The sequence below is a fragment of the Lampetra planeri genome, chromosome 26, assembly GCF_965212315.1.
Source record: "Lampetra planeri chromosome 26, kcLamPlan1.2.h2, whole genome shotgun sequence".
In the NCBI taxonomy this organism is placed as follows: domain Eukaryota; kingdom Metazoa; phylum Chordata; class Hyperoartia; order Petromyzontiformes; family Petromyzontidae; genus Lampetra; species Lampetra planeri.
The window spans coordinates 5,144,511-5,156,034 of NC_136132.1; the positions used below are offsets into that span (position 1 = coordinate 5,144,511).

Below are 11,524 nucleotides of genomic sequence, written 5' to 3' on the forward strand. Positions count from 1 at the left end.
TGCCCCTACTAATGGTTTTATTGTACCATAACTACACAACCACACAATACAGATAAGTAAATAAAATACATGACAACTATGATACATATGAATCGCTTTAATGGAATGTTCCAGTTATTGTACAAAAATATCATAATAAATACGATATTCATACACTTTGATAATTTTCAAATCGGTGCCGAGTAATTTTTTACAATATGGCCACCAAGTTTTAAATTAACGCATTTCCATAAGACAAAAAAACAACTGTTTTTGATCACATTCAAAGACGATAATAATCGTAAATTAACTTAAAGGTTATATCTTCTTGGTTCTTTCGGTAAAGTCACGTAGAAGGGAAGTAATAAAATAATAAAAATAAAACATAATAAAAGGTTATAAATATGCACTTCCAGAAAACCTATCTTCACCTCACGATATGCAGGTTCTGTGTACAAATAACAAAACAAACAATGTGGACCATCGACCAACTGGCCATTTAATGCTGTTCATTTCAAAATACTGTACGCACTTGTTTATTGAACAGCACACATGGCCTCACTAATTTATTCCATCTTTAAAGGATCACATTGCTCACTGAAACTTACATTTCAGTGTATTTGTGAGAATGTGATCGAGACGTCCAACTCCTACATAGTAGCTGAGGGACAGCTCCACTATGGTAAGATTTCACGTTGTGTATTATACCGCAGCTACTTGCTCATCCCATGAAGCAAAACACTGTTGGCTGTGGAGAACCCATAACTGCGGTATATACTGTGCAAGTATTGTTGCGTTGCAATTGTATTAACCCCTTTCACAGCCATGTGTATGTCAATGTGTTATCTTGCAGTGAAAGTGGAGATGGAAAAGTGATGGATTCAATGCAGCAGCATTGTGGTCTTTGTGTTTCCATATTTTGCCACTAGATAACACATATATCGTGTATACCCTTGCAACCAAAATCACAATTGGTCACGTGAATGGAACCGGCACACCAGATCCTGAGATGCAAATGGCTGTAAAAGGGTTTGACAAAAATCAGACTGTTTTGACAATGACACTGGGTAGATATGAAAATACTTAATAGGTTTTTTTCCATTTTTTCTGGCAACAAAACTGACACTTTATAACAAGGAATCATGTTTGCATTAACCACAATACTTGCGGTCAATGCAAACAAAAAAACACTGATAATGTATGCATTGTCCTTGAAATTGATTGGTCCATACCAGAGAAAAAAAAGCTGTCCGGTGTGGACCAATACATTTCAAGGACAATGCATATATTATCAGTGTTGTTTGTTTGCATTTTGACTGCAGGTATTGTGGTTAATGCAAACTTGATTCCTTGTAAAAAGGTGTCGGTTTTGTAGCCAGAAAAAAGGGTAAAAAAACCTATTATATTTTGCTACTGGCAAAGGAGGCCTCATGATGAAAATACTTAGAAACACATCTGTCATTGTTAGATTTTTTCAAGTTTCCCCAAATGGCAATTATATAAACAGCAAACGGTTGATGATGCCAAGGGGAGTGCTCAAATTCATTTAATGGCCATAATGCAATGAAAAGAAATTGTCAATTTTCACTGGCAATAGTTGCTGTATAATTTTCTATTTAAAAACATGGATTTGCCCAAATCTCAACAATTTGACCATTGCTCCCCTGAGTGGGAAACTGGGATGGCACTTTCCAATCAATGAAAGGCAGTTCACATGACAATCAAAGGTTAGGTGCACTTTGTATACCAATTATTGCACATGAACCATAGTTTTGAAGACTTTATTGACAATCTCCCATCACTGTCACTGCTGAATCAAGTTGCTATGGTTGCTCATAATTGCGTTGCCGGTGAGGATTGCCAGAGAAAATTGACTAATTCGCCCTCGTGATTCACTGCCTTAAATTTAAGAACCTCCCCTGCCACTCAAAGATATTTTAAATAGAGCTAACACGAGGACAATGTTAATTACTTGAGCCCTTTAGTTCCCTCCTGCCTGTAGAACTGCCATCACAGCACGGTGACGAGGATATGCCAAGCCCATCGCTTTGTCATGTCACTGTCACTTTGCGCAAGTGCTTATTGGGAATATCCAGGGCTCCCACCCTCAAAGGCCATGCCCCTGCCAAGACACCGGCCTGCACGGCCACGCCTGTCACCACGGCCAGCTCGGGGTCCACCCTCGTGTCGGGATCCGAGCCGAAGTAGTCGGCCAGCATGCGGCGAACACGCGGGATGCGCGTCGAGCCGCCCACCAGCACAACGCGGTCGACCTGGGGAAGGGGCAGATTGGGGACACGTTTCGAGAAGACGGGACGAGTCATGATCCAAATACAACTGGTCGAGAATTTCATACCAAAATACAATATCCCGCAGGGTAAAAGTCTGGTTTGCAAGATTAATATTTTAATATTTCACCATGGGTCCTTCAAACAAAAAAATTGGAAGCACAACATAGATGTCAAAGCAGATGCCACAATTGCTCATCAAAGTCCCAGTGGCCATTAGTTCACAGTTTGCCCAAACTCTAATATATTAAATTACCCAAAATAAAACGGTAAAATTACTGTCCCGATTAACCCACAACTCTCTTGACTAATGATCAAATTGTTTTAGTAGACCTTTGGGTTCCATTGCTTCCCTTATATTTTAGAAGAGACAACAAAGTCCATCGCAGTTGCCTCGGGCCCCTTGATTGTCCTAAGTACATCAAAGTCCTCCTGAGCATGCATCCCTTTGGAAAGCAGAGTTCCCTGCAGGTTTGAAGATTCCACCCCTGCGTTGTTTTGCATGGCTCTGTGGGGTTCTGGTGCTGACCTGCTTTGCGATGAGCCTCCCGGACCTCAGCACCTCCACAATTGGCTCCATAACCTTCTGGAAGAGGTCTTCATTCAGTGATTCGAACTCCTGGCGTGTCACCGTCTCATCCATCTCCACAGTGTGATGTGTACCCTGGGGACAAAGTGATCAAGTGTTACTCCAAACTTGTCTTCATTGTTATGCTGCTAAAAGCTAACACACTTTACAATTGTCTATAAGCTTACAAATATGAACAAATTCACATTCATCAATAACAGACAATATAATCAGAATGCTGCTCTGAAGGCCTATTGCTCAATGTCAGCCTATTATATGTTTCCTATTGAAGGCAGTGATATTAATAAAAGGCATTTCAACTGCCACTAGTTAACTTTTTCATCAAATTTTGTTGGTGTTCATCTCTATTGGTCGCCCTTTGGAACCAGTCTCGTGACAGTACTGAAACATTTTGTCCTAAAAAGCTGTCCTCTTATCAAGTCTGGAAGGATGGACCAGGTCAACCTCCAACTGGGATGTGAACTCTACCTTCCAAATGATAGTCCATCACTGCCACGGCACCAGTGGCTGGTTTGATTAACATTAATATCACAACCGATTTATTGACACGTTCACCATTGTGCTTACGATTTGAGAAACTATTGGTAATACACGAAAAATGTTTTAAAGGGCCTTTTGCCCATCCAAGAACGGGTGTATTGCAGTAAATCTGAAACTTTCAAGCGAAAATCGGACCGCGACGCGATATTTATTGCATCAGTTCGTGTGCAGTTTGTAAGGCTGCGGTGACACACTTATTTCATTTAAAGGCTATAACCCCTTGTTCATCATGACGTCTTTTTTACTTCGATGTCTCAATAGCGTTACGGAAATCGCGTGAGGTGAGGGTTCTGCCTTTGTAGTGAGGGTTATAAGTTGATGCTGAGGGGGGAGGTGCCTCACACCCAAACCCATGTGGAGTCACGTCACTCGCTAATTATTAATGGAGGGGGGGGTCCATGTGGAGGACGTAACCTGTTCATGATTATTGAGGGGGTCTGGTCGACGTGGAGTGACGTCACACGCAGGACAGACATTATTGGCTCATTTTTAATGGCGTGATTTGTTAGTTGCGCTTACCCATTTGAAACATCTCTTGATTAATGACTGAATCAAGATATTTTTCTAACCTTCATCTTACTACTTCTACTGATGTATTAAAGATGTTTGTCCATAAATTAACGTTTAACTTGAGACCGAAAAGTAGCACGTGCACTCGCCGGTGCACAGCGGTCTCCTTATGAACACAGCAGGGGCGGGCATGACGAGTAGAGGCGCCACAGTGGCAAGATGTTAACTACCTCGCCTAGTATGCAGGTCATGGTTGGTTCCCAACACTGACGCCTGTATATTTGGAGTTTGCATGTTCTCCCTGTAGTCGCGTGCATTTTTCTTCATATCCTCCGTTTTTTTCCCTCCACATTTTAGAAACATGCATTTTTGTATGCTGTGAATTTCCACATGACAAGCCACTTCATTGAGCCATCATTTGTGGCCAGGTCGCTTTGAAAAAGAGCTATGGTAAAATAAAAATAGTCTACAGTTTAATTTCGATTTAAAGCTTTCGTGACTGCAGGGATTCATCTTCTTGGTTCTTTCGGTAAAGTCACGTAGAAGGGAAATAATAAAATAATAAAAATAAAACATAATTAAATACAATTCTCACGACGTTTCGGCCACAACGCAAGCAGCCGTCCTCAGGTGAAGAACAGGTCTGTCGGAAGGACAGCGTCTGAATGAACGACAGCCCTGTTCTTCACCTGAGGACGGCTGCTTGCGTTGTGGCCGAAACGTCGTGAGAATTGTATTTTATTATGTTTTATTTTTATTATTTTATTATTTCCCTTCTACGTGACTTTACCGAAAGAACCAAGAAGAGGAGTCTAAAGTTTAGTTGAGAGTAAATATGCAATAGCTGTGAGCTCCGTACATTGTCGGGCGTGAACGCCAGCGAAAGGCGGAGCGACACGCGTGCCCTGTCGTTGTGCGTCAGCTCCAGCTTGGCCATCTCGGCCGCCTCGCGTAGGAGCTGCGTGTCTGCGCGGCCCCAGGGTCGGCCACCACCGTGCCGGTCCGCCAGCCGCCCCGTCAGGTGCTCCACCAGCCGCTGTGTGAAGTCTTGCCCGCCCAGGTGATTGTTACCTGCACGGGTGTGGGTGGACAGGGGGAAGGGAATGCAAGCACAGGTAGATTGATGCAACACACATTCGAAAATATGTTCCAATGCACACAAGGTGGATCGGAAGTTCCGATATCCATGTCTTAAAAGCCGATATGGAGTGGTAGACATAAAAGTGTACAGGGATTCCCACCCACACTGTACAAACATCGTGATGCAAAACGCCACACAGATGCATGTACAATGCATGGATACACACGCAACACACACTCACATGGACAACACATTTCAGTTGGCGCACAAATTCACCGAAAAAACCTAAGAATATGATTCCTTGCAGTCGCGAAAGCTTCAAATCTAGCACAAATTCAGTTTGCGCGCGATTTGTAGATCCATATGTATGTATGTTTCCCACTGTACGAAGGCAATCATGCTAATTGGCTCTGTGGTTCTGTCTCTCTTGCTTTGTAGATGTGCTTCTGCGGCTGTCTGGAACGCTCTTCCTTCTGATATTCGGAAGCCACGGGAGCTATGCACTTTGATATCTCGATGGAAAACTCACTTTTTGAGGACTGCTTTTTGGATTTAGTTTGTTGTCCTTCCCCCGCACCTCCGATTAGCACGGTTTGCCACGTAGAGTGTGAAAGAAGGTTCAACATACGTACGTAACTCTCCGTTTATATTATTTTCATTTAGTCTTGTCTCCTGTTATTCCGTTTTTGTGTTAATTGTTTAACTTTTCGGATCGCATCAATCCAGGCCGACTGCGAGTCCATTGCAGCACACACCATAAATACAATAACGGACTCAAATATCTAACATTAAAAACCAAAGTAAAATCTCTAAACATTAATTCTAAAACACTTTCCACGTGTTTTTTAATGTTTTATAATGTTGGTTATGTGTTAGTATATTATGTTCATGACTTATAGGCTTTTTTCATTATTGTAGCAGCTTGCCAGACTTTTCACATCGCTGGACCAGGGCTCCCCAAACCCAGCTCGCCTGGGGTTTTATGGTATACACAATCATTAAGAAGCCAACAAAATGTGCCCTGGTAACTCAAACAATTTAAAACATCAAAAGACTGCCGAGCAGGTTAATTTGCGACTTTTATTAGAGCTCATTACACCGTTACTGCTGTGGTTACGGGTGAATGCTGGTGGAACCAGTTTTAATTAACCTATTATCGCAGTTATGGAATGCTGCCTGTTTCCAGGAGGGCAATTAGTGGTTAAGGAGGGGCTCGCAAGATCACACCTTGAGCTGTAAAAATCCCAACAGTGCCACAGTTTGTTGCACAGGAAGTCTCTTCCACCTGGACAATGCTTAGATGGCACCGTGGTGAGTTAAACAGGATTGTTGCACGTGTGCGATGATGTTGCTGAATAGGCCACAGTAAGGTTCACTGTTGATTATGTTCAGGCTAGGACTACATTTGAAATGCATTTTCTGTATATCCTTTGTGCAGGTTAGGCTAAAAATCGCCTTGCAAACTCCAAATTTAAAGCAGAAATTAAAAGATAATTTTTTAGATAAATTAGTATGCACACATGCTAATGTGCTATCAGACCACAAACTTTGAGGCCAATTTTATTTTTGCATATTGCTCGAAATGGTTGTGAGTACACCTGTAATGCCTTTTGGGTTTAAATGCTGGATTGTACTTCAATGGGCTCTCTGATCAACGGCTGCCCAAAATTCTGGGAGACAAAGGTGGCTGGGCATACACCATGCTGCCAGTATTGTGCGCGCGCGCGCGCGCGCGTGTGGGAGAGGTGGCACGTACCCGCCATAGCGCGTGTGAAGAACATGCCACCCTGCTTGGTGAGCAGCGACACGTCTGTGGTGCCACCGCCGAGGTCGACGACCAGCACGGAGCTGACGCTCTCCTCCTCGTGCAGGCCGTACGCCAGCGCAGCAGCTGTCGGCTCGTTCACCACGCGCAGCACCTCCAGGCCTGCGAGCACACACGGCCACACGCCCCTCTCCGTGTACGTGGGCAATAGTTGGGTGCATTTTCATCCCACGAGGATAGAGGGCAGCTATCCCCATGGTAAAGGTAAAAGGAGGATGCTGCTGTGGTGTTGGTGTAGGGCTGCATACATTAAGCGCCATTATCAATCGGTATACACAGCGATGATCTTAGAGCACTCGACTCGCAATTGCAAGAATGCAAGTTTAAATTTCGGTCATTAGATGACTCAGACCATCACCCATTTGGAATTGATATATTGAATAAAAAAATGTTTGGACGTCGACAGTTAAATCTCTATAGATATACAAACCTCTGCTGCAATAATCTTCTGTACTAGCCATAGTGCCAGCATGCGACACACACAGCAACGCTCGCCCGTAAGACAGCTCTCGTACCAGCCATGGTTGCCGCCTTGATGGTGCTGTTGCGCTGTCGTTCGTCAAACTCTGCGGGCACAGCGAGCACGGCGTACCGCACGGGCAGGCCCAGTCGCTCCTCGGCCAGGAGACGCAGCTGATCCAACATCTGCGCGCCCACCCACTCCGGGGTGACGGTCTGCTCCGCACCCCCGTGTCCCCGCAGCACGAACACCACCTCCCCGGACACCTGCCGCACCTGCCAAGCCGCACGACCACATCGTCGACTTGCTTCATTACAGACATCCATTCATGAATCTCGGCTCATTCATTCATTGGTTAATGTGTGCCAGCTCTTCAGCTAGGTACATTCTCTTGTCACAGATGATGTCACCGGGAAGCCGATTCTTATGCTCACGATATGTGCATCAATTCACGTTCGTAATTATCTACTGCATACGATTCACGAATAAACATGCAAATGTTACCTGCAGGCTACGGAAACAAGATAGGCAAATACAGATAAGATGGAACAGCGCAAGCACCACATAAGATCGAGCAAAGACTAAAGAGTGCAGCACAGAATATAACCAAGCGAGTACAAACAAAACACAAAATAATTTATTCGCTAATCAAATCATATTCCCACGCTAATCGCAGGGGGGGGGGGGCGGGGGAGCTTCCGTCGTTACGCACGGAGCCAGCGCTCACCGTGAACTGGTAGCGCCCGGCCTCGTGCTCCAGCTCGCCAGGTGAGAAAGCGCGGCCGATGAAGCGCTTGGCGTCATAGAGCGTGGCGTGCGGGTTGTCGGCCGCCTGCTGCAGCGCGGAAAAGCCGGCAAGGACACGGCCGTCGGGGCCCGCGGCCACGACGCTGGGGAAGGCGCGTCGCCCGTCCGCGTCGGCCAGTACCTCCACCTGTGCGCCGTGCGGATATAACGGGACCACCAACCATGCCTGAGCACAACACTCCCGTCTACGAGCAATGTGGCTGCGTTTGTGTCCTGTGTTTCCGTTCATGACTGATGGTGATTTGCATTGCTTGTTAAGCAGGAGGCTGTACAGCTAATGTGTTTGACCCAAGAGTGTGAAATTTGTACATGTGGATTTTCCTGGGACAATTTGTATTATTTCCACAAAACGAGATATTCAACTTAATCGGTCATTCATTCCAAATGAAGACTTTTGTAAATTTCCTTACTCAGTGGTGCAATTTCTGGATTGTCCAATCTGGTTTCATTTTGGTGGCGATTCACAATTCTCAAAAGTTTTTCTCCCAATATTCCAAAAGGATATCCTCATAGTATGTATTACTCATTAAGGTTTTTACGAATGACCCACAGCTACAAAATAAATTGACTGGAACGCCTCATGTTTAAGAAGTAACATAAATATATTGACGGATTGCTCTGTCCATTACTATATTAGCGCTGCCATGAGAGGGTATTCTGTTGCACTTAATTGTTCCCTCCAACATTTAATGACAAACTCAGGTGCCTTCAGGTAGATCCATTCCTGTATAGCACATAGTGGGTTCAAATTTCTGTTTTTTTTCAGGAAGTGGTGTTCTTTACAGTGTCAAGTACTTGGAAAATGTATGGCATAGTTACTAATTTCACTTCAGGCGGTAAAATATAAATACCCTTACTTTTTCAAATGTATTTGGGAGAGTTAAGGAGAACGAGAATTCGAAAATGTGTAAAAATATCTCTACTGTGAATTTTAGTGATTGTCCATATGCTGAAGCAGTAACGGTTTTCATACGAAATAACACACCTCCCCCACTCCAGCATGGTACACCCCGATTGAGCAGTACGTGGTGCCCAGGTCGATACCAACTATTCGAGGCTTTGGTGGGGGCAGGTACTGCTGTCCAAGGTAACCGGCAAGCAGCAGGGCCAAGACCGCCATGCCTGTAAAAGGAGACACAATTGCGATGACGTGACAATGCTGGGTACATTTATCACGTATCTTCATTTTTTATGCTTTAGCAAATTAATGTTCGTACTCTTGTCAAGATGTCATGCTCTGGGAGAGTTTAGCCAAAAGGGAACCAATGGCTCAACATTTGCACAATACAGAATAACCATATCCTATAACATCAAATGACCGATATTTGTTTTGTATCAAGATACATATCGGGAATTATTTTGTGACAGTACACGTCCCAGTAAAGGTAAATGTGATACATCAATGGCACTGGTTAGATATTTCAGATTTCATTTATTTGGTATAGCCCTTGAGCCATTCGGCTCTTGAATCGGGTGCAACCGCAACAAACAAAAAACAAAAACATGAACAAGAAAACATCTTAAAGTGATAACGAGAAGTGCATTGAATACGCACGATAGTCCACATGGTTAAGTGTGACACGGGTAACATAAACTGCAGACATTACAGGGATGTAAAGTGTAATGCACCTGATGGGTGTCACGTGAAAGGCACTACATTAATAATCCAAAGTACAACGTGGGTTATTTTTCATAGCGACTGCAAAGCACAGATATTGCAAGGCTATTTAGAGAAGCTAGTGTAAAAGGCACAAACATGGAACACATGCAAAAGGCAATGTGACATATAGGGAAAATGGTACTACAAACATGACAAGGCTGGACACACACGAGCAGCAGCGGTGATTTTACACAGAGGTGCGTCACAGACTATGTTTGGGTCTTTTGCATGAGGCAACATGAGAAAATGTCTATATCATCTGACACGTAATTGGTAATGTGACGTGTAAATAGCTATTACGCATGACACATGTAAGAGGGACTTGATACATTACAGGCTATATACAAGCATATGTGATAACCGATATAACAAGTGCAATAGGCTATGTCACGATATACACTCCACTACTCCCGAGAGATTTATCTGGCTCCAACACCTGTGTAAAATTACAGCTGTTGCTCAACACCAGCCATACGAGTAAGTCATGATGTAATTAAGGATGAGGGGGTGTTTCGGCCACCACCGTTTGGAGGAAATGACGAATAAGTGAGATGTTGCGCATACCGAAGAGGGCAGAGTTGACATCATAATCTGTGTTTGTACTGGGGGAATCCGATGAGCTATACATCTCTTCACAGATGTCCAAAGAACGAGAGCTTAAGCATCAGTGTGCACGCAATGGGTCTCGCATGTTTCCAGTGTGATGTCAAGAGGTCGACTTTTTTTTTCTAAATTAAATCTTTTCTAACGAGTTTTGTACTTAAGTTTTTGTCAATTTCTCTATATAAAAGTTGGAAGATTCAAGATGAGACGGCGTCAAGGAAAGATATTGAGAGTGGACTATGGCGGTCGAGTTCAGGGAGTCGTTGACTATATTGAGCCGGGTGTCATCGGCATGAAGGACTGAATGGTCGACATGAAAACCGTAGCTGATATTGCCAATTTGAAGGACATATAATGAAGAGCAGTTGGGCCAAGGGTGGAACCTCGTAAGGACACCATGGCACAGGGATTTCTGAGCAGTCCTAGCAGTGTGAACATGTAGAAATGTGTTGGAGATGCCTGCGCGATTCTGGAAACACTCAGGGAGTTTGGAGCAGGAGAGACATCGGGCATTGACACGCGTCATTAGCGAGAGACATCTCGTTATGAGCACGTTGACAGGCTCTAACGCAGCCGTGACACGTGTCACGCGGCGTTAGATACAATACACACTCTGTGTGGCGATGCTGCTACTGCTGCTGCGTAGGCAGTAGTGCACAAGCACAACATAACAAAACAACACATCAACACATTCGTCAACAACGCCGCCTTGAAAGGAACAATAAAACACATGTAATAGACGACGTTTCGGGCAATAAGCCCTTATCCACAATACATACCCAGCATGGTGTACTCGCCAGCCATGGCTCAAGTCTCTCCCGGCTTCACGCCGAGTGTGGGAAGGAAGAAGAAGAGGGCGAGTTACTGCCTCCCGGGATCGGAAGCCACGCGAGACCGTCTGATATCGATAAGCCACCCGAGATCGATAGCGGCTCGAGATCGCCCGAGATCGGTAGCCGTGTGAGACCGGCTGAGATCGGTAGCCCCGCGAGACCTCCCGAGATCGATAGCCGTGTGAGACCGGTAGTCGTGCGAGACCGTCTGATATCGATAAGCCACCCGATATCGATAAGCCACCCGAGATCGATAGCCGCTCGGTATCGGTGGCCCCCCGAGGAGTGAGCGTCGCTTCCTGCCCGGTGACGACGTCCGCACGTGGGCGAGTGACGTCCGCGCCAACGC

General features: G+C 44.7%; 1 protein-coding gene across 1 annotated transcript; it reads right to left on the bottom strand.

Moving 5' to 3' along the window:
• Window positions 1-82: 82 nt before the first annotated feature.
• On the bottom strand, window positions 83-11,524 carry HSPA13 (heat shock protein family A (Hsp70) member 13). The gene is made up of 8 exons (XM_078606564.1): window positions 11,122-11,524; window positions 9,065-9,201; window positions 8,000-8,206; window positions 7,328-7,547; window positions 6,744-6,914; window positions 4,766-4,977; window positions 2,797-2,931; window positions 83-2,252 (listed from the first exon to the last, which is right to left on the bottom strand). The coding sequence occupies exons 1-8, from the start codon at window positions 11,144-11,146 to the stop codon at window positions 2,031-2,033; spliced, it is 1,329 nt and encodes a 442-aa protein (XP_078462690.1). The 5' UTR covers window positions 11,147-11,524; the 3' UTR covers window positions 83-2,030.

What these genes read in the sequence shown, in the direction of transcription:
- HSPA13 (XM_078606564.1), bottom strand. Translation starts at nt 11,146, where the DNA reads ATGGCTGGCGAGTACACCATGCTGG. An exon ending in ACCATGCTGGAGTGGGGGAG is followed by an intron (nt 8,207 to 9,064) that starts GTGTGTTATTTC and finishes CACGGCGCACAG; the next exon opens with GTGGAGGTACTGGCCGACGC. An exon ending in CAAGGCGGCAACCATGGCTG is followed by an intron (nt 6,915 to 7,327) that starts GTACGAGAGCTG and finishes GTGTGCTCGCAG; the next exon opens with GCCTGGAGGTGCTGCGCGTG.